This window comes from Oryza brachyantha, chromosome 3 (genome assembly GCF_000231095.2).
Source record: "Oryza brachyantha chromosome 3, ObraRS2, whole genome shotgun sequence".
NCBI lineage: Eukaryota > Viridiplantae > Streptophyta > Magnoliopsida > Poales > Poaceae > Oryza > Oryza brachyantha.
Window position 1 is genome coordinate 19,639,474 of NC_023165.2, and position 20,021 is coordinate 19,659,494.

Consider the following 20,021-nt stretch of genomic DNA (forward strand, 5'->3'; position numbering starts at 1 on the left):
CAACTGAGGGTGGCTATGCGCTGATAATTATATTGATATACAGAGATGAGTTATAAAGACCCTGGATATACCTATTTATAACCTCGGGTTGATATAAGTCTTCATCAGACACGAGGTAAAAATTTTCTAATAAGAAAAAGAAAATAACTAATCCTATGTAATTACAAGAGATATTTTAAGAAAGGATAAAACCGTCTAGTTGTTGTCTTTTCAATTTCTTGTTGAATTCGACTTTTCCATACGTTGATCTGTTTTTTTTCTTAGCCGAATCCACTAAATAGTCCCAGCAAATCTGGGTGTTAACAAGAAGTTAGTCATGCCCCTTGGCCCAACGACGTGGTCCTCGCTCCAACCCACTTTTGTGCGTGGAGCTTTCAGCGGCAGAAGGGAGAATGGGCATAGTCAAGGGAGAATAGGGGGGCTCGATCACTACAATATGGGCTCATCCTTGGCCACAACATCCCCAACAACACCCAACAATCTCTCACCCAAGACCCATTATCGACGGTCACCAATGTTCACGTCAATGATGCCGTTGAGATGCGTGGAGAGCACAACAGTGATGACCTCGGCCGGCCTCTCTAGCTAGCTAGATATAGCCCCTACATGATCCTTATTTTCACCCCACCAATCCTCCTTAATTGCGAAATTTCGGTGATGTTTAGTTGCCAAAATTTTTTGATAAAAATATTCTCCTTATTTAGATGTCCAAAAATTCGATATAATGTTTTTAAAAAAAAGTTAGAAACTAAACAAGGCCTTCGTCGCTTTCCTCCTCAGCGTCACGGAGCACGTAGCCTCCATCAAGCTCGTTCCCTCTCCACACTTGCCTTCTCCATCGGTTCCAGCTTCTCCCAGCCGGCCGCTATCGAGCTTATTCCTCAATCGTCGCTACCACATTTGTTGGGAAGTGAGAAGAGAGGCTCGGCGCCAAGGGAGAGGCAGCAGATAGGGTGAGGCTAGGGATCGAGAGTGATGAAGAGGGGAAATGTAAGAGGGGGTGGGATTTTATATTGATTATTGTATTTTAGGGTCGTTGATGTAAAATTATCGGGCTTCCATATATTAGGACTGCAATAGAAAGTGCCAGTACGTAACAATAAAATTAAATTGAAGCCACGTTTCATTGTAGGAAAAACTCACTTTAGCCTCAGCCGACATGGTAGCCTAATGACATATGAGTCCACTCCTAGCAATATTGTCCTACATTTCTAATGCCGCCCTAACCAATAGTTATAACATGGTTCATGTGTAGTACATGAAAAAGATGAAAGAGAACAAATAAAAGTGAAGTAATAGAGCAGATGATGACACACATTAACAAGGCAGCTTAAAAAAAAAACTTTAATTTGTAGTAGATCAACAGAATACAGCAAAACACATCGACGAACACGTAACCTGCAGCGCTACTCGACCTCGATGTAGACCTCCTACGGATAGTAGTACTACATCACAAGATACCTACCTAGTCGACCAAATACTAGTACTAGTAGTATATACTTATATGGCGCAACGCAATTCCATCTGGCTTTGCATGCATGCATGCGTACGTACTCCTACTCCTATAGAAGCTGGGGTTGCTGCTGGGCCCCTCCATGCATCAGGCCGCCCTGCTGCGCCGCCGCGGAGAACTCCGGCCACATGGCACCGCCGCCGCCTGCCGCCACCGGCTTCCATGCCTCCACGTTACTGCTGCCGTCAAACAGCCCGGTTGGCCAGAGCAGAGGCGAGGACGTCGTCGTCGTTGTTGCTCCTACGCCGCCCCTGCTGGACAGGGCGCCGAGGCAGGCAGCCACTTCGCCGCCGGCGCCGCTGACGTGAGCCCCCGGGCCTGGCAGGCCGAGGCCGAGGTCGAAGCCGGCGCGTCCCTCCAGCAGCGGCGCCGCGCCGAGCGCGAACAGCGAGCCGAGCAGTCCCGCGGCCGCCTGCGGCGAGTGAGGCGCCGGGGCGGCGGCGGCGGCGAAGTGGACGAGCGGCGGCGCGCGGCGCACCGCCGGGCGCGGGCGCTTGCGGGTGGAGCCGCCGATGGGGACGTTGCGGAGCGAGCCCCCGAGCGTCCAGTAGCGGCGGCAGGCGCGGCAGAAGTGCCGCGGCTGCGACGTGTTGTAGTTGTTGTAGTAGCAGAACTTGGTGTCGTGCGACGCGCACCGCGGGCACTGCTCCCTCCCTCCTCCTCCGCCGCCGGCTGCCGGAGCCGGAAGCGGCTGCAGGAAGGCCTGCATGTCCGTCATCGCCGTCGCGGCAGCAGCAACGTCGTGCTTGAAGCAGCCGGGAGGCAGCTGGAGCGCTCCCGCCGCCATGGCCGGCAGCTGCTGCTGCAACAGCGCGGCTTCCATGACCTGTCCCGGCATGATTTACACAGCTCAGGGGATGATCAGCTAGCACGCACCTGGATGAGGATATATGAATGGATCTGGATGAGCATTGCATGGGTGTATATATATACAGGCGTGGCCGCCATGGCCGACTGGAGAGATCGATGCTTGCTCGCCTTGCCCCTGGCACGATGAGCAGAGGTGATGTAGGTGATGGTACGGAGGGTGACACAACACAAGGCTGGCGAGAAGGGTGCAGGGTCGTCAGACAAGAGAGAATGGGCCTGGCTGACTGCACTGCACCTGCCTCCCACTCTAGTAGTAGTATTGTGCAGTAGCTTTCTTTGCAGAGCAAGGAATCATGGTAGGTTACTGTACTACCTTCTCTGAATGCTGAGGTGTACAAGTAGGAGTTGTATTCCATGACATTTTGATAATTAGAACCTTTTACTTACGAACGGGCGTACAGCTTAGCGGTTCTTATAAGGTCCTAGTAGTATCTAAGCTTCTGGGTTTAACTTCTCGTTAGAGCGAATTTTTCAAGATTTTAACGGCTTTTTGCTTTCAGTGGGAGATGACATGCCCGTCGACAATGAGGCGTCCGTAGCGACTTCGGGGTTTCTCTAGATTTGCCGGCTAGTCTTCGGAGGTGCTCATAGGAGGTTTTGCGTGCGTATGTTCTTAGGAGAGAGTATATGTGTTATGAGCGTCTGTGTTGTACCGTGTTCTCTAAAAAAAATGAACCTTTTACAGAGCCTTTTCTTCAAATAGAGCGTACCAAAAACTATAACTGAAAACTTGACTCGAACTCAGTTCCAGGCCACTGGCATCCTGTGTGGGCATTCGGTCAGTTTGCTTATTTTTGTTTGGTTAGGTCGGTTTTTGGGAAATTTTGGTTATCAAAAAGTTAAGACCAAAATTAGTTTGAAAAAGCTAGGGCTGGACAATTTTGTTTCGGTTAATTTTTTTTAAGTTTCAATTATGAACGAAATTTGTTAGTTTGAGGTTGCAAAAAAATTTTAGGAATTAAAAAAATTGGCAACATCTTTCCTCTTTCTTTATTTCTTTGATAGTTCATTAACCGAAGATGACATTAAGTTCCAAATTTATCTCCAAACATAGTATCATAGTTGCATAATTTGATTGGTTTTATGGGCTATTTATATTAATTCGAGTTTTTGTATAATTTATCCCAAACATAGTATCAGAGCTAGCTGATAATCTGTCGAGAGAATGGGAGAGGGAAGGGGGAAGAAGATGAGCCCCCTAAGCTAAAACTGGATTTGGCCTGGGCGGAAAGACTTTGAATCGGAGGGCTAGGGACCTTGGAGCTGTGATTGTGATTCATTTTTCACTATAGTTTTTTAGCAAGATCTATTTGAGAGAAAAATCTTTACAAAAGGATCAAAACGACAAAAGTTCTGGTAGTATACTGTCCCTGTGTATATACATGCAAGATGACAATTCTCGCAATGACCATGGCATTTGGATGTATACGCACCCTCATATATGGCAGTAATGTTCTTTTACTGTGGAACTACGGTGTCTGCGTGATGCCTGTTGCGGTTTTAGTTACTGTACAAGTAGTAGCAGTAGTAGTACAGAGTTAAATTGATCAGATAAGACAAGGTGAAAGCATGTTTGTCGTGTGAGGATCGGGGGAGGAGAGTCGCAAAAACAGAATGGTTGCATGTGACGAAAACCTAGGGAAGCGAGCGGGCAGAGGACAAGGGTGGGCGGACCGAGGAGGGGGCAAATAGGCGCCTACACACTGACGCCGGCCTCAGATGATGTGTTCCTGTCACTCGCTGCTGCGCCATGGCTGCCGTCTCCCACAGCGCTACCCAATCCTCGTCAGCAGCAGCTACTACTACTACACCTGTGGGGGTCGTCTCGTTCGCTCGCTTGCTTGCTGGCAGGCAAGCCGGCATGGACCAGCGCCGCGGCAGCCTTTGACGAGGGGGGGGGGGGGGGGACCGACCGATCCCGCCCGCGGCCCACGCCACGCCACGCCGTGACAAGGGATCGAGCCAACGGGAGCCCAGCGTGCCGCCTGACCTTAAGCTACGACGACGACGACGGCCGCGGCCAGCCGGCGCGGACTCCAAGGACGCCGGCCACCGCGTACGTACAGGTGGTGGACACTGTGTGTATGTGGAGATGGTTCGTTCTGGCGACGCGGAGAAGCGTGGTCCGGCCGCGCCTGAGCTGTGACGCGGACAAGAAGGTCTTCCAGCGCCCAGCCGGCCGGCACGCCGCAACCGGTCGGGGCGGCGCGGCGTGCTCTGCATTGGGGCCTTGCGCTTGGAGCAAACCTAGCTGCGCCTATCGTATCGCACCCGTAGGTCCCGTCCAGCACACCGTACGCGCGTATGCGGGGGGCTCTAATTAACCTTCGTTTACTTACACATATCTAACATCACTTTACATTATACTAACAAAATTTTTTGTAAATCTTAATACTTGATAATCCTTTATTATTACACAGTTTAAGCTAAACCATTCCGATTTTTTTAATTCTGAAGGCTAACAATAAATCAACTCTTTTACAATGTTTCATATTACCTTTATGGCCGGTAACAATAAATCATGGCCCTTGATTTACTATTTACTCTGTCTATTGATAAATATATATTTCAGTTCGTAATTAATAATATATAAAAGCAACAAAAGAAACAAATTAATGCCCACAATTACTCTTCAATCATATAAGGAATGTACGAAATAATTTGTATACAGTGTTTCTTACAAAGCAAAAAAGTGTACAAAATAGTTTGGTAGAAAAAAAAATGAACATTTGACATCTCAAGTCTTGATGCGACATAGAACAGCAAAATCAGTTTTATATCTCAAACCTTTAGTTTTTGAACATTTAATCATACGTATTATGGATATATATATAGAGAAAGACTAATGCGTACACCCACTAAGTTATTCTACACCCCACCCTTCTAAGGCCCAAAAACCATCTCCACCTCATTTAAAGCCTGGTCAAAGGGTTAATCTCGTGGATCAACCCTTTTATGGGCTTCCTCTAACGTCTATCTAAGCTCATCTTTTGTCTCACATGAATTGTGCAGTAATATGACAATAAAAATACAGTAACATGACGATTAATTTACAGTAACAACGTCGAAACATATAGAGCTCTACTTTTTAAGAACACTTTTTTTCAAATAATATGGTGCAAAAGTTCTTAAAAAATAATATATGAGGTGAGAGATAAAGTTATTTAAAGTTCGAAATCTTAAAAATATCTATAAGTGCAGTAATGATGCGTCTTCTATGCAGTAATAATATGTTGCTATAAAATATATATATATTGTTACTGCACAATTGCAGTAACGTCGTGATAAAAGTGCAGTAAGATCGCGGTATACGTGTAGTAACATGTACGTGTTGCACAGTTGCAGCAACGTCGTGATATGAATAGAACAATATCACAATAGAAGTACAGTAACATCATGACTGTATATTGTTGCTATAGTACGACTAATGCATGTGAGAGAGCTAAAAATATTGTATTTCCAATTTTTAGAGAGCAATATCTCATGTGTTTTATATTATTTTTTAAAACCGTTTTCACCACATTGGTTAAAAAAATATGATTTAAAAAACTAGATCTATCATGACTATAGTTGTTACTGTATTTTATAAGGCATGTTATTATATTTTTGCCTTCGTGATACTACACTTTTAAAAACTAGATCCATCATGACTATAGTTGTTACTACATTTTATAAGGCATGTTACTATATTTTTGTCTTCGTGATACTGTACTTTTCAGATAGATGGGAGTTGGCAAAGGTGGGGTATGGAGGAAGGTCAAATGATGGGTTTGACCGGCGGTAGACAACTTTGACCAGGCTAGAAGAGGGGTTTTGGGCCTTTAGAAGGGGTAGAACAGGGTTTTGGCCTTATGAGGAAGGGAGTCATAGAATAGCTTATTCTAGGAGGGGTGCACATATTAGTTTTGCTATATATTATATATATATGTATATATATATATATTATATATAGAAAAATTAGATCCTACTACCAGGTGTAACTATTCCCTTCATGTCTAAGGTGTAGAAATACTTTCATAACTGTTTCTGCTCCCACCCAACAGAAAGTATAGACACCGCTAAATCTCATATGAATGATACAACTATATGTATAGAGTTTGTATTTTCTGTTAGAGGAGAACAGAAATATGTATGAAAGTATTTCTGCACCTTAGACGTGAAGGGAGTAGCTACACCTGATAATAGGATATAGGTTTCCATATATATATATATATATATATATATATTGTGTGTGTGTGTGTTGTGGTATCAAATTTATTTGATTATGCATTTTTTAGCATACACCTTTAAAACCCGTCTAGGCCATACATACATACACACACATACATGCATGCATGCATAGTACGTACTTGCTTGCTTGAAAAATGCTGTTTCGAATATTAATTTGAATTTGAAAAATTGCTTGCAAATACTTGTGTACGGTAATTTGAATTTGATATACACTAAATACTCACTTTATAGGAAACATTGTTTTCATGGCAGGTTGATCAATTTATTTCTTTTTTCATTTGCTTTTGTTGCCGTCATCCATTGAATTTTAGTCTTAAATTTTAGGCAACTCATATGGGTTCTTGAATTTGTCCAATATGTACGAACCGTTGGTGCACTATAGATTGTTGCAAGTACTCACTCTATTTTTTTTATTTGGCTCGTTGTATTTGACTACATACTAATAAATTATTTTGTTATAATTTGATTTATTATTAAAAGAATTTTTAATATTGACTTATAATTTTGTATATTTGCATAAGACGAACGGTCAAATGCAAATCCAAAAGTCAACGACATTAAATAAAAAAAATAGCCGGAGTAAAAAAGATAATTTAAAAGTTTCCCTCCAAAAAATTTGTTGCTAGTAGGAAAGAGAAGAATCTCTGCGTGTATCATACGGCTAGAAAATAGAAGGCTTGCCTTAAAAAAACGTCGCAAGTAAGAAAGAAAAGAGACATATGTAGGCCAGACAGGTAGAAATGAACCAAAAATTTTATACAAAATTGCTTTTTATATAATAAATCATCCCTTCAATTTAGTATAATAAACACAAGTTTACAAATTTTAATTGAAGTTTATATATACCAAATGGATACGGATAAAATGGATAATATCTTTCTCATACCCAAAATTAAAATGAATAATTATTCTTTATCTATACCATATCTAAATACTACACGGCTCATAATAACTTTATTTTTCGATTCCTGTGGTACAACGTTTGATCATTCGCCTCATTTAAAAAAATTGTATAAAAACCTAAAAAAATTAGTCACGCATAAAGTACTATTTATGTTATGTTTTACCATACAGTAACAATAAAAATATTAATCAAAAACTTTTAAATAAGATGAAGAGTCAAAACATTATGTATAAAAACTAAAAATAGACTTAATATGAAACAGAGGTAATAGTATATACTCCTGTATGGATATGAGAACGGCTAATGGACACCAAGTGACAGCTCTACCTATCTCTGACCGAGCCCCCACTACAATCGAGTTAGGGGTGTTTAGATGAGGCTAAATTTTTTTAGTCCATGTCATATTGAATGTTTAGACACTAATTTAAAATATTAAATATAAATTAATAAAAAAACTAATTTCAAATGAGAGCTAATCCATAAGGTGAATTTTTTAAGCCTAACTAATCTATAAATAACAAATGTTTACTGTAGCATCACATAGGCTAATCATGGATTAATTAGGCTCAATAGATTCGTCTCACGAATTAGTTCAAGGTTATGGAATGTGTTTTGTAATTAGTCTATGTTTAATACTTTAAATTAGTGTCCAAACATCTGATGTGATAGGGACTAAAAATAAATCTATGTTTCCCAAACACCACCTTAGATATATACTTGTTTACTCTGAAACTAAGATGCAAACTATAAACAGTGTAACTTTGAATTGTATACATGATGGTTTGAATTTTGTTACAGATCTATTAAATTTCACAATTCTATAACGATGTTTTGATTTGAAATTTGTAATTGTTACGAAATATTCATACTCAATTTTCAATCAGTATTGCACCTGACATGAGCAAATGGTAAATGCATCCTATAAACACTTGTTTGTTCGTACACACTTCATACAGGACATACCAACTAACAAATATTGCCAAAATTCTAGAAAAATTGTACATATACTTTCAATAGGAGCACACCATGTATAAAAGTACGAAAACGGTTAGAAAACTATCTCTCTCATTTGTATTCCATATTTTTCTTAGAAACAGAAATGGAACGGTAGAGACGAAAACGGAAGTGATATCGAAATTGTTGGAATTTCAGAAACATAACCAATGGAACAGAAATATATCGATGGAAATGCACGTCGGAAACAATAATATGTGGCATTACATATTCAACGTAAAGGACAAGTGCATAACTCTATCATTTCATATTCACATCATATCAATTAATATCATACTAAGTATAGAGGACAAGAGATTAAAGGGTTGCTTAGGGTTAGTGAACTAGATGGGCTGATGGGTTGTGTGGCTATGCCTATGCGACTTGGGAAGGCTAGAGGTTTTGTGGGCTTTTGAAAATTTTCTAGAAACTTGTGGAAATTTCTGGACCAATACGAAATTCCGACAAAATGGTCAAAAAAATGCATTACCATTTATGCTACCATTTATGCTACTGTTTCCATTTCAATTTCCTAGAATTTTCGTTAGCAGCTAAAGCGGTCAGGAGAAAGCAAAAACATCAGTCGGTACAGTCAGGATTTTCTGTAGCGTTTTCAACCCCAAAAGTATCTATATTCAAACATACATAGAGAGCAACAAAAAGGATAAAATTCTCTAGATTATTTGTACTCTTAAAATTATCAGATTTTTGTTCACTATGCTAAATATTATAAATTTGAAGATGAGTCTTTATTATACATGGTAAGATACTATTAGAAGTATGCATAAATTTTTTTCTAGAATTATTAACAAAATTTGTTAGTTGGTGTGCACGGAAGGCTTATGTGCACATGATATGTTACCGAGCATATGGTAGAACCGTGGCCACTGGTTGTACAGTGATCTCCCAAGCTGCTCAGCAAGAGGGGTAAAATATCCCACTGGTATTTTTGGGTTATCCAAATTTACAGGTGTTTTATTTACACGAGAAATAAAAAATTAAAGTCCCAAGCAGACGCTCAGGTGTTTAGCCAGATGTAAAGCTTACATAGAGTGCATATTGAATTTGGGTGACTAGTTGTTAACGCCAGAATTGGATAATTGCCGTTGGAGATTAAATTGTGATTAAAGACCGAATCGGACAGGAAATATTGCAATTAGATAGAAGACCAGACGGAATACGACTCGGATTCAACCGATGGAGTCTAGATCGGATAAGAAATAGAGTCCGATTGAGCCTAGAATGTTACAGATAGATTTGGGAATAATCTAAGTCCGTGTAATTTAATTTTATCTGTTAATTAGAGTTAGTTTAGATTTTCCTTTATCTGTAAGAGAGTTAGACTCTGATAGGGACTTGTGTCTTAGAGATAGAGTCTACGTAGATCGTATGTTGTGTCTAACACAGACTAGCACCCACCTGAGGATATAAATATGTATACCCAGGATTATTGTAAATCATCTACCTATCAATTAAATCAATTACCTTCGACGCATCGCCACCCTCCTAATCGAGGTTTCAACTCCGGTGGAACTTGGTACCTGACGCGGGGCTATATCGCTTCGATCTTCGGTGGAGGAGTAAGTCCTACGTTCCACCGGGCCAAGGTAATCGTATCGGCTAGATTAGAACTGTCTTAGTTCAATCCGATCTTCTAATCTGGTTGTGCGATTACTAGTTATCGTATCAGTTTTAGCTTGATTTACTTCGGTATCTTGAGTTGATCTAGTCGACCACTTTGGGTGGTCTATGTTGGTTTGATATTTACTATTTGACATATTCAATCTAACACTGTGTCGGTTCGGTCTGATGTGGTAGATTGCATTTGTCAGATGGTTTATGTCAGATCAATGTATTTTGCTCATTGTTTTATCAGAGCACTAGCCGATAAGTTATCTAGATCTGTTTAGTATCTATCCTGATATTGCTAGGGTAATCTTGAACTGTCTCGGTGGTCCGATCTTCTACGATTATTCTTGCAATCTGGGTTAGATATTTTATAGATCTCCGTCGTTTTTCAGTCGTTTATAACCGATGATTTTTGCCGATCTACATGCTTATCAAATTTACATCAATAGAGTAGCCGATTACCTTACCATGTTATTTTTATACCAATCGGCTTGATTTAGTTAGATCGACAGTTATTTATGTTCCATCGGCTTATGAGTATTACACGTAAATTGGTTTTAGCCGATCGCAACATAGCATTCATTGTTTATTTAATTATTTCAAGTAATTCATCGGTTCATTTATTAGCATTATCGATTTATTAGCATTATCGATCTTCATGTTTTCTATAACTATATGATGCTCGATTGCATACTGTCTTGGTTAAGTCCGATCTATGTATGTTTGATTCGATCTGGTTATTGGGGATCATCTGATCGACTAAGATTAATAAGTAACTTGGTGGATTATATTGGTCTAATATTTAATTCAAATATATTTCTATCAAGTTTCTGACCGATCCAAGCTTTTTATAGCCGATCGGTCATCCTATTGGCTAAACGTTGTTACACCAACATTCAATCGGCTGAATATTTAGTTACCTATCGGCTCGATAGCCGATCAACTTGCTTTACTGTTTATCTTGTCAGTTGCAGGATTAAACTGACTAGCACGCTCGCACCTTCTAAGAATTTAAGTCTTGCACTGGAGCTACGTGAGATTAGCTCCTAGACCTTCATATGTGTCACGTCACCGTTTACATTTTAACGTCAACACTAGTATATATGAAATACCTTGTACTAGGCCTGTTCAAACCTTAGGCCAGGCTTTTCCGAGTTTTTATGCTATTTCTTAAACTTTAGATTTTTTGGACTCGTAGGCTTCAATATAAGTCTAGACCTGACACGATGCATGATCGGCCTGGAACAGGCTCAACACTACTCCCGTAAACACACGACTCATATATATTTTGTTTCACGCCCCACGCACTGCTGAAAGAAATCATAAACATACTATTAGCCATATATCATGATTTTATAATTTCTTTTACTGGAATATAATTATTGAGGACATTTATACTTATATATAAGCTACTAACTCCGTTATAAAATACAAGCATGCCTATATACAAATTCTCATATTTTAGAGTGACAGTAACATTCAGGAACACATAAGTGCTTGTATAGAAATTCTCTCTCGTTGAAAACAGAGGACATCAGTTTTGGCGTTAATATTTAGGGGCTTTTGTAAATTTGTCACCGCCTTTTTCTTTCGTTGCAAGGATAATACTTGAATAATAATTTTGGTGACAATTTTACAATTTTCTAGTGGTAGTTTTACAATAATAATTCAAACCAATGATAAATTTACCATTCCTACTAATATTTACGATCCGATGCAAGGGAGCGTATGGTATGCGCACAATCTTTTCGTGCACATACCGTGCATACCAACTAGCAGCTGTTAAAAAAGTTCCTAGAAAAATAATATGCACATATACTTTCAATAAAAACCTCTGTCTTATAATTCCGACGCAATTGAACTCTTACATGAAAGAAAAAAAAGATACTAAATGCAAACGCATTCGCCAAATTCGTATGTTTGAAAGGCCTTTGATAGGCCCAAAGACAACTTTCAAAGCGCAAAATGGGCCCCCAAGAAGAGAGCTTCGAGAGAGTGCGGACTGATTCTTTCCCGCGAGCCCTAGATCCATCGCAGCCTCGCTCACTGCGCCGCCGTCGCCGTCGCCGCCGCCTCCGCCCGCAAGGAACACCGGACACCAACTCGCCGGCGGCGAGGTGAGATCCGGCTCCCCTCTCGTCTCGTCTCCTCCTCCACGCCTACGCCCGCCGCCCCGGTCCGGTCCGGCCAGCACCACAGCGTAATCGGCCTCTGGCTCCCTTGCTCCCTAAACCCTAGCCGGTCTCCCCTCTCCGTCCCCTCGTCCTCCTCGACTCCCGTTCTCCTCGCGAGTTCGCCCGCCACCCGCGCTGACCTCCGTCCCTCCGAGCGGCGGCGGCCCCGGTGTCCCTGCTGCCTCCGCCGCATCTTTCCCGATGATCACCGTCCCTATGCGGCATTTTTTTACCTTAACCCGATCTTCTCTTCTTCTATATCGGGAAGCTTTCCTCTTTGCCTTAACGTTAGTACTGTTAGTAGTTTGGGAATTCTTGATGAGCGTATTACTTTTCCAGACTCGTGTCTTGTCCGTGTGCAACCCAATCTACAGTTCTACACTCGCTTGTATTTTTCTTTTCTGGATTTCTCAGCGACTCGGAGTGTCACAATCTTGATGTATTATCTCATTTTCTCTGTCTCTATTTAGTAGGTTATAATATAAATGGAGAGGGTACTCAAGGATGATGCCGTCGAGGAGAAGGGCGAGCGTGCCAGGATGGTGGGAAAGGCCCTCTCTTACACTTTTTTGTATTGTTTGTGTGTTAGCTGTATCCTGTCACTGTAATTTACACAATGGCATGGTGTCTTTTCACTGGCAGGCCGCTTTTGTTGGTGCCATGGCTATTGCAGACTTGGTCAAGACCACATTGGGACCTAAAGGAATGGTATGATGCTTCTTAGTGCTTCACACTCATGAATCTGGTATGGTATAAATTTTTACATCTAATCTTATTTATGTTCAGGACAAGATCTTGCAATCAACTGGCAGAGGGAGGAGCGTGACTGTTACGAATGACGGGGCTACGATTTTGAAATCCCTTCATATAGACAGCCCTGCTGCGAAGGTCCTTGTTGGTATCCTTTCATTTGGATCTGTTTCTTGATGATTTTTGATACTATCACATGCTTGTAAGTCATAGATCAAGTGGCGAGTTTCCTATATACAGAAATATGTGTACTTTGAGTTTCCCATGCTAGTACATTGTTTGAATATTTGGTATGTATGGTGTACCAATGATCTTTGAATTCAAAGAAAGTTTAGTCCTTAACGCCAGTGTTAGATATCTCAAAAGTTCAAGATGACGAAGTTGGTGATGGAACAACCTCTGTGGTTGTTTTGGCTGGAGAACTTTTGAGGGAGGCTGAAAAGTTGGTTAACATGAAAATTCATCCGATGACTATAATTGCAGGTAATTCTCACTGTTTAACACTTTAAGGTGTAATATGCTTTCAGGCTTACATCACATTTTGCATGATCTCTCCAATATGCCATCCTAACATGTGCTATAATAATCTATAATTACAATACAGAATTATGGTGCTTTGAGGTTTTTGCAAGTTCAGTACAACAAATAGAAGATTGCTTGGTTTTGGTTGGTTTGAAAACTGGAAGTTAGCATCAGTTCTGACTTTCGAGACATGTTTGACAGTGGTACTAGTGCATGTAGTTGTATCTGCATGTCTAAAAACCAATATTGCAGTTGAATAAAACTAATGATATGAACAAATCATGTAGCACACTTTTGAAATCTAGCAGTTTGTCATTCTTAAATACCACGCTCTCCCTCTCATATTATAAGTCACTTTGGGTTCGTCTTAAGTCAAATGTCTTCAAGTTTGACCAAATTTATAAAAAAATATACTAACATCCACAACATCAAATTAGTTTCATTAAATCAATAATTGAATATATTTATTTTATGTTGTAAATGTTGCTGTATTTTTCTATATACGTAGTCAAACTTAAAGAGGTTTGAGTTAGAAAAAAACCAATGTGGCTTATAATATGAAATAGAGAGTAGGTTGAATGAAGCTTGTTCGTAGTCATAGGGTAATTTCCGAATTTTCACTGAACCAACAAAACGTAACTGTTTATGTGAAATCATGAGATTACGCTAACATATCTAATGCTCCATTTTTTCTCTCTGCAAATATAGGTTACAGAATGGCTGTTGAGTGTGCTAGAAACGCTTTGCTGGAGAGGACCATGGATAACAAAGAAAATATAGGTGAATATCTTTCTCACACATGGTTACATAACTTCTTTTGAATTGAATTAATCCTTATCCTAATGAGATACATTTCACTCTAAATTTCACAAACCTTCCTGGAGTATTAGCTCATAGGGTCTGGCATCATTGAAACTTGTTAATATATCTTGGCTGAGCCCTGACGGTAGTTTTCAATCTGATGTATAAGTTCACTTGAACTCCATAATAGCATTATGTTTATCTAAAGAATATGCTCGCCTATGCATGTTGATCTGACTGGATAAGCTTCATTCGGTGCTGCAGATAAGTTCAAATCAGATCTCATGAACATTGCCATGACTACACTTAGTTCAAAAATCCTCTCTCAGGACAAGGAGTACTTTGCTGAACTTGCTGTTGATGCTGTCCTAAGGCTTAAGGTATTCACAGGTTTGATTGGAAGTTGATGTGGAAATATCTTGTTATTTTAACTTTTATATATGTGATGCTTTCTGATGTCTAGTTCATATCTGTGTTGTCACATGATGTTTTTGTAATCATTGATATGCACCACTGTGGCAGGGTAGCACAAACTTGGAAGCAATTCAAATTCTGAAGAAACCTGGAGGATCCCTCAAGGACTCCTTTTTGGATGAAGGGTATGCTCTTTCAAAAGCTATAGTATTGGAAATATTTCAACTCTTTTGTGTCGTCTGGAGATTAGTTTCTAATAAGTTAATAGTGTGGTAGTTTCTCCTGAGTAGTTAATTAACACTGAGTGAATTACCTGACTGACAACCATGATTATGATTATGTTATCCATTTAACATTCTGGTTTCTGTTTTGCAGTTTCATTCTTGACAAGAAAATTGGCCTTGGGCAACCAAAGCGAATTGAGAATGCTAAAATTTTGGTTGCAAACACAGCTATGGACACAGACAAAGTCAAGATATATGGCGCGCGTGTCCGAGTAGACTCGATGGCTAAGGTTGCAGAAATTGAAGCTGCCGAAAAGCAGAAGATGAGAGAGAAAGTTCAGAAAATCATTGGTCATGGAATTAACTGCTTTGTTAACAGGCAGTTGATCTATAACTTCCCTGAGGAACTTTTTGCTGATGCTGGCATACTTGCAATTGAGCACGCTGACTTTGAGGGCATTGAACGGCTAGCTCTTGTCACTGGCGGTGATATTGCATCAACTTTTGACAACCCAGAGTCTGTTAAGCTTGGGCATTGCAAGGTCATTGAAGAGATTATGATAGGGGAGGACAAACTTATTCACTTCTCTGGTGTCGAGATGGGCCAGGCTTGCACCATTGTTCTAAGAGGAGCAAGGTATGCCTCTATCGTTTACATCCTTGTGCAGGATGATTTTGTAAATTTCATATTATTCTCATGTGTACTGTATTTATTTGTTTTTGTTTTCTACAGTGAGCATGTGCTTGATGAGGCCGAGAGGTCCTTGCATGATGCCTTGTGTGTGCTTTCCCAGACAGTGAATGATACCCGTGTCTTATTCGGGGGTGGTTGGCCAGAGATGGTGATGGCCAAAGCCGTGGATGATCTTGCAAGGAAGACCCCTGGGAAGAAATCTCATGCTATCGATGCTTTCTCGCGTGCCTTGCAAGCCATCCCAACAATCATAGCTGACAATGCTGGTCTGGATAGCGCTGAGCTCATCTCTCAGCTCCGAGCTGAGCACCACAAGGAGAACTGCACTGCCGGAATTGATGTCATCACAGGCAGCGTAAGTTGAAGAATTATAGCCCTTCTTTCTTCTTTTTGCTTTTGCTTGCGCTTATAAGTCAAATTTGAATTTTTATCTTAAATTTAGAGTAGATTTTAAGGCTTTCTTGTCGTAGTTGTTTATTTTTAGCCTTAGCTTTTAGATTGGTAATAATGCGTATATAAAAATTTTGGTTTTTTAATAAATTATTTTTTATTTACAAGTATACCGTTTGGCTTTTTCCCTTTTAAAAAAGCAAACAATCACTCCCTTGGAAGTTGTAGTTTATGTTAAACCTTAGACTGGGTTTGAAACTAACATTATTATCTGCAGGTCGGAGACATGCAAAAGCGGGGCATATCCGAGGCGTTCAAGGTGAAGCAAGCCATCCTCCTCTCGGCCACCGAGGCGGCCGAGATGATTCTCAGGGTGGATGAGATCATAACCTGTGCCCCGCGCAGGAGAGAGGACAGGATGTGATCACACCCAAACACTTTATGTAGGATCGATCACGTTTTGCATACCAAGTTTTGCCAGGTTTCACGACTAGTCAAGTGATTCCATCTTTGAGTGTTGTTGACCCATAAGAAACTGGAGTGGAGATGGCTTCAATTTTTATCGAACCAGCTAATGCCATACCAGGCTTCTGTTGTGACGTGTGTAGTATATGGTGCCGTGGCTGCTGTATTTGCTAGGGTGATTGGGGAACATGCCATTTCTATCCACCCTGTTTCAAGGGATTTTTTGACGAATTATATTGAATTCCACCGAGTTTTGTAGGTTAAGGTATCGATAATTGCGCAATAATCGAGTGGTCATGATCACTCTTGCTGGCCCGTGAAATTGGCAGCTGAAACCTGTTTATCATCTGCAGGGGCAGCAGAAGATTCTGTACTTCTGCTGGCCTAGAAAGTCTAGACCAACGTTAGTAGTCTTCGTCCGATTTGAGTGTTACTCGATCTAGTCCTGTACTTTCAGCTAGATTCGGCGGAAATTGAAAGTCCCTCAAAGATTCTAAAATATGGATAGCGTTTCAAAGATTCTGAAGAATGGATAGCCTTTCTGAATTTGCCCATCAGCATGAACATCCTGACAAAGTACATGTATACGGTGTAGGCGACAATTTTGGTGGAAGCCATGTAAACAAAATTATAAAAAAAAATCGTACATATGTCCCAATGCAATTATCTCTTATCCACTTTCTCCGTTCCAAAGTATAAGGATACGTGATATTTAAATCTTATATCAAAATATAAGCATTTATATTATATTACTATTTATCAGATCAATCAATTATCTTTGAAGGTTCTTCCTACTTTATCTTCATCTAGCATTCTAACTTCATCGATTTCTAATTTATTAAGGAGCATTATAGTATTTTCTTATTAAGCTCAATCTGTGCTAACAATCTAGAAATGCTTATATTTTAGGATGGAGTTAGTAATTCCAATACATTTGTTTACTACTTTTATAAACTTTAGTGCTTAGAAATGAATTTATTTTGGGATAAATAATAGACCAAAGACGATCCTATTTTGGGACAAAAATATTAGAGAACAACAAAAGCTGCAAAACTAAGGGGATGTTTGCTTGATATGCTCAATTTGTCTAAGGTTGTTATAATATTTTAGCTAGCTTTACTAATGTTTGGCAAAAAAAAAAAGACACACTAAAGCAAACATGTGACATGTTTGCCACACTTTATGGTGTCATTGATATATGTGCTCTATATATTGAAAATAGAATCTTGTCATAAGTATAGCATAAATCAAACACACATCTAACTTGGTTAGATTTGACTAACTTGAGTTGTAGCAAACTTAGGCAAGTTACGGTAGCCAACCAAACAACCCCTAAACTCGGCTTCATTTGTTAGATGCAAAGAAAAAATAATGAAGAAAAAGTCATAAATAAGAAATAATGTTTTTTTCCTAGCCGTTTGTTGATTTTATATATCACAATCGAATTTCAATTTTGTGATGCAATCTTGTATCGTTCTCTAATATTATCTGTGTGAATTTTTCAGATCTTTTGAAAACTTTTATTCAATAGTTTCCAGGTTTTCATATAAAATGTCGTTTCTACTAGTACATATATTCCTGGACTTCATTTGTTCACCAACGTCGTTGAGCTTTCTCTGTCTCTGCTGTTCCGTCTTATCTAGGGATGGACAGAAAGCTCGTGGCTCGTTAGCTCGCTCGACTCGTGAGAAACTCGGCTCGGCTCGTTTCATTTTTCTAACGAGCCGAGTTAGCATTTTAGCTCGTTAGAGATAACGAGCCAGCTCGAGCTAGCTCGTGAGCTGCTCACGAGCCTAACGAGCTAGACCAAAGATACGCGATTCGTCGGCATTCATTGATTCCACACCGGAAAGCATGTATTCAATACTTCATAGGTTCACCATGTGATTTGTTGGTTTAAACTTTAATATTTAGATACAATTTCATATGATTTGCGTGTTTGAACTGAAAATTTTCTTATATAATCTATTAAAAAATTGTTTAAATTAACTTTTCATGCATGGCTTGCGAGCCTAACGAGCTAGCTTGAGCTTTGTAACGAGCCGAGCCGAGCTGGGTTTTTAGCTCGTTACGATAACGAGCCGAGCCGAGCCGAGCTGGCTCGTTATCCACCCCTAGTCTTATCACCTCCGACGGTCTCCCACTCCTTCTACGGGTTATCTTTTGGATTATTGGTGAAGAAAAAACAAATGATATAAAATAATTTACGAATAAAACTTTTATGTATGTGTTTATAGTGATAAAAAAGTAAAGCTAGATAATAATCTGCGATAAAAAAACCTCAAAATCAACTTCGAATTTAAGGTTAAAAATTAAAATCAACTTCGAATTTAAGGTTAAAAATTTAAATTTTTGTTTATAAGTATAAGAAAAAAAAACCAAAAGACAGGCTTCCCTACAGACTACAGTACGACAGGCTTGCAAGTTTCATTTGGACCTTTTGCTCGTAGTAACTTCGAGCTGTCTTCACCTCTCCTGGGAAACCTCATAGTAAGTTTTTGTTGGGTACATTGTTTTTTTTTGTCTATAAAGCATCCCCAACAGCTCATCTAAATTTGGTCATTCATATTTTCATTTGGATGATTATCTAAAACATTTTTATTTTTCATATACCTTTGTACTCCAGCACATCATCTATATTTGACATCCTCCATATCTATTTAGAGGATTGGAGAGAGACATCTAAATATAGAGTTTCTCTCTTCTAATATGGATGGCATCCAAAAATAGATGATAGGATAGATGTTTTGCTGGAGCTCAATTTTTACTATTCATCCTCTATTTCTATAATAGAGGATGGGATGGATGAGCTGTTGGGATGCTACCCTTCTTCAACATCTTTTCTTCCATCCACCCTGCTGAAAATCTGGAATATGTTCCACTCCTCGCTCTAAAATACTCGCACTAGTAGTGTTTGTATTGGGAGCCTATTCCTTGTTCTTTTGCAATGATCTATTGACCTGTCACTGCATAAGATTCTTTTGGAGAGATGTGTGGTTACCTGAATCTGATGAATATGCCGTTTGGTGAAAGTTAAAAGATGCACCATGATGCTCAAATGAAATCAACATCAGTCTCTCAGTTGCTTTGTCCATTGTGATGTGTTCATGCGTAGTATTCCTTCTTCTGTACATAAGTAAACCTCTGAGCCAAAACCATTAGCCAGGTAGCCGAGTTTGTTCTGTTCAGAGGTAAGGGCACCTCACCTATCATCTTATCACTAGCAAGATGCTTTTCACTGCTACGTATTTTTGTTGTTCAAAATATCATCCCATTTCTGATTTGGTTTTCTTTTCTTCTCAAGTTCGCACGGTAGTTTTCAGCAGATTTTATCACTCCAGCATGTAGTTTCATGTTGTAATACTACTCTAGAGGCTTCATCTCCACGCAGGAGATTGAATTCTAATTGACTGCATGTCCGATTTAAGCTGCAAATATTTCAGTTGAC

General features: G+C 39.8%; 2 protein-coding genes across 3 annotated transcripts; one reads left to right on the forward strand and one right to left on the reverse strand.

Annotated features, from left to right (window-relative positions):
• Positions 1–1,540: 1,540 nt before the first annotated feature.
• LOC121054010 (dof zinc finger protein 3-like) lies at positions 1,541–2,351 on the reverse strand. The gene has a single exon (XM_040522867.1). The coding sequence runs from the start codon at positions 2,349–2,351 to the stop codon at positions 1,563–1,565; it is 789 nt and encodes a 262-aa protein (XP_040378801.1). The 3' UTR covers positions 1,541–1,562.
• A 9,781-nt stretch (positions 2,352–12,132) lies between these two features.
• Positions 12,133–16,920, forward strand: LOC102707658 (T-complex protein 1 subunit beta). 2 transcript variants are annotated; one of them, XM_006650246.3, is made up of 11 exons: positions 12,133–12,256; positions 12,784–12,855; positions 12,956–13,021; positions 13,100–13,211; positions 13,418–13,546; positions 14,294–14,365; positions 14,651–14,766; positions 14,909–14,985; positions 15,176–15,661; positions 15,758–16,073; positions 16,386–16,920. In XM_006650246.3, exons 2-11 carry the CDS (start codon positions 12,799–12,801, stop codon positions 16,530–16,532), a joined length of 1,578 nt encoding a protein of 525 aa, XP_006650309.1. In that variant the 5' UTR covers positions 12,133–12,256; positions 12,784–12,798; the 3' UTR covers positions 16,533–16,920. The 2 variants fall into 2 exon arrangements, with proteins under 2 accessions (XP_006650309.1, XP_015691206.1); XM_015835720.2 differs by having other exon boundaries at positions 12,787–12,855.
• Positions 16,921–20,021: the final 3,101 nt, after the last annotated feature.

Excerpts from the sequence above, each read along its gene's own strand:
- LOC102707658 (XM_006650246.3), top strand. The coding sequence starts at position 12,799 with ATGGAGAGGGTACTCAAGGATGATGCCGTCGAGGAGAAGGGCGAGCGT. Across the intron at positions 14,767-14,908 it reads ATGCTGTCCTAAGGCTTAAG|GGTAGCACAAACTTGGAAGC; the intron begins GTATTCACAGGT and ends CCACTGTGGCAG. Across the intron at positions 16,074-16,385 it reads TTGATGTCATCACAGGCAGC|GTCGGAGACATGCAAAAGCG; the intron begins GTAAGTTGAAGA and ends TATTATCTGCAG.
- LOC121054010 (XM_040522867.1), bottom strand. The coding sequence starts at position 2,351 with ATGCCGGGACAGGTCATGGAAGCCGCGCTGTTGCAGCAGCAGCTGCCG.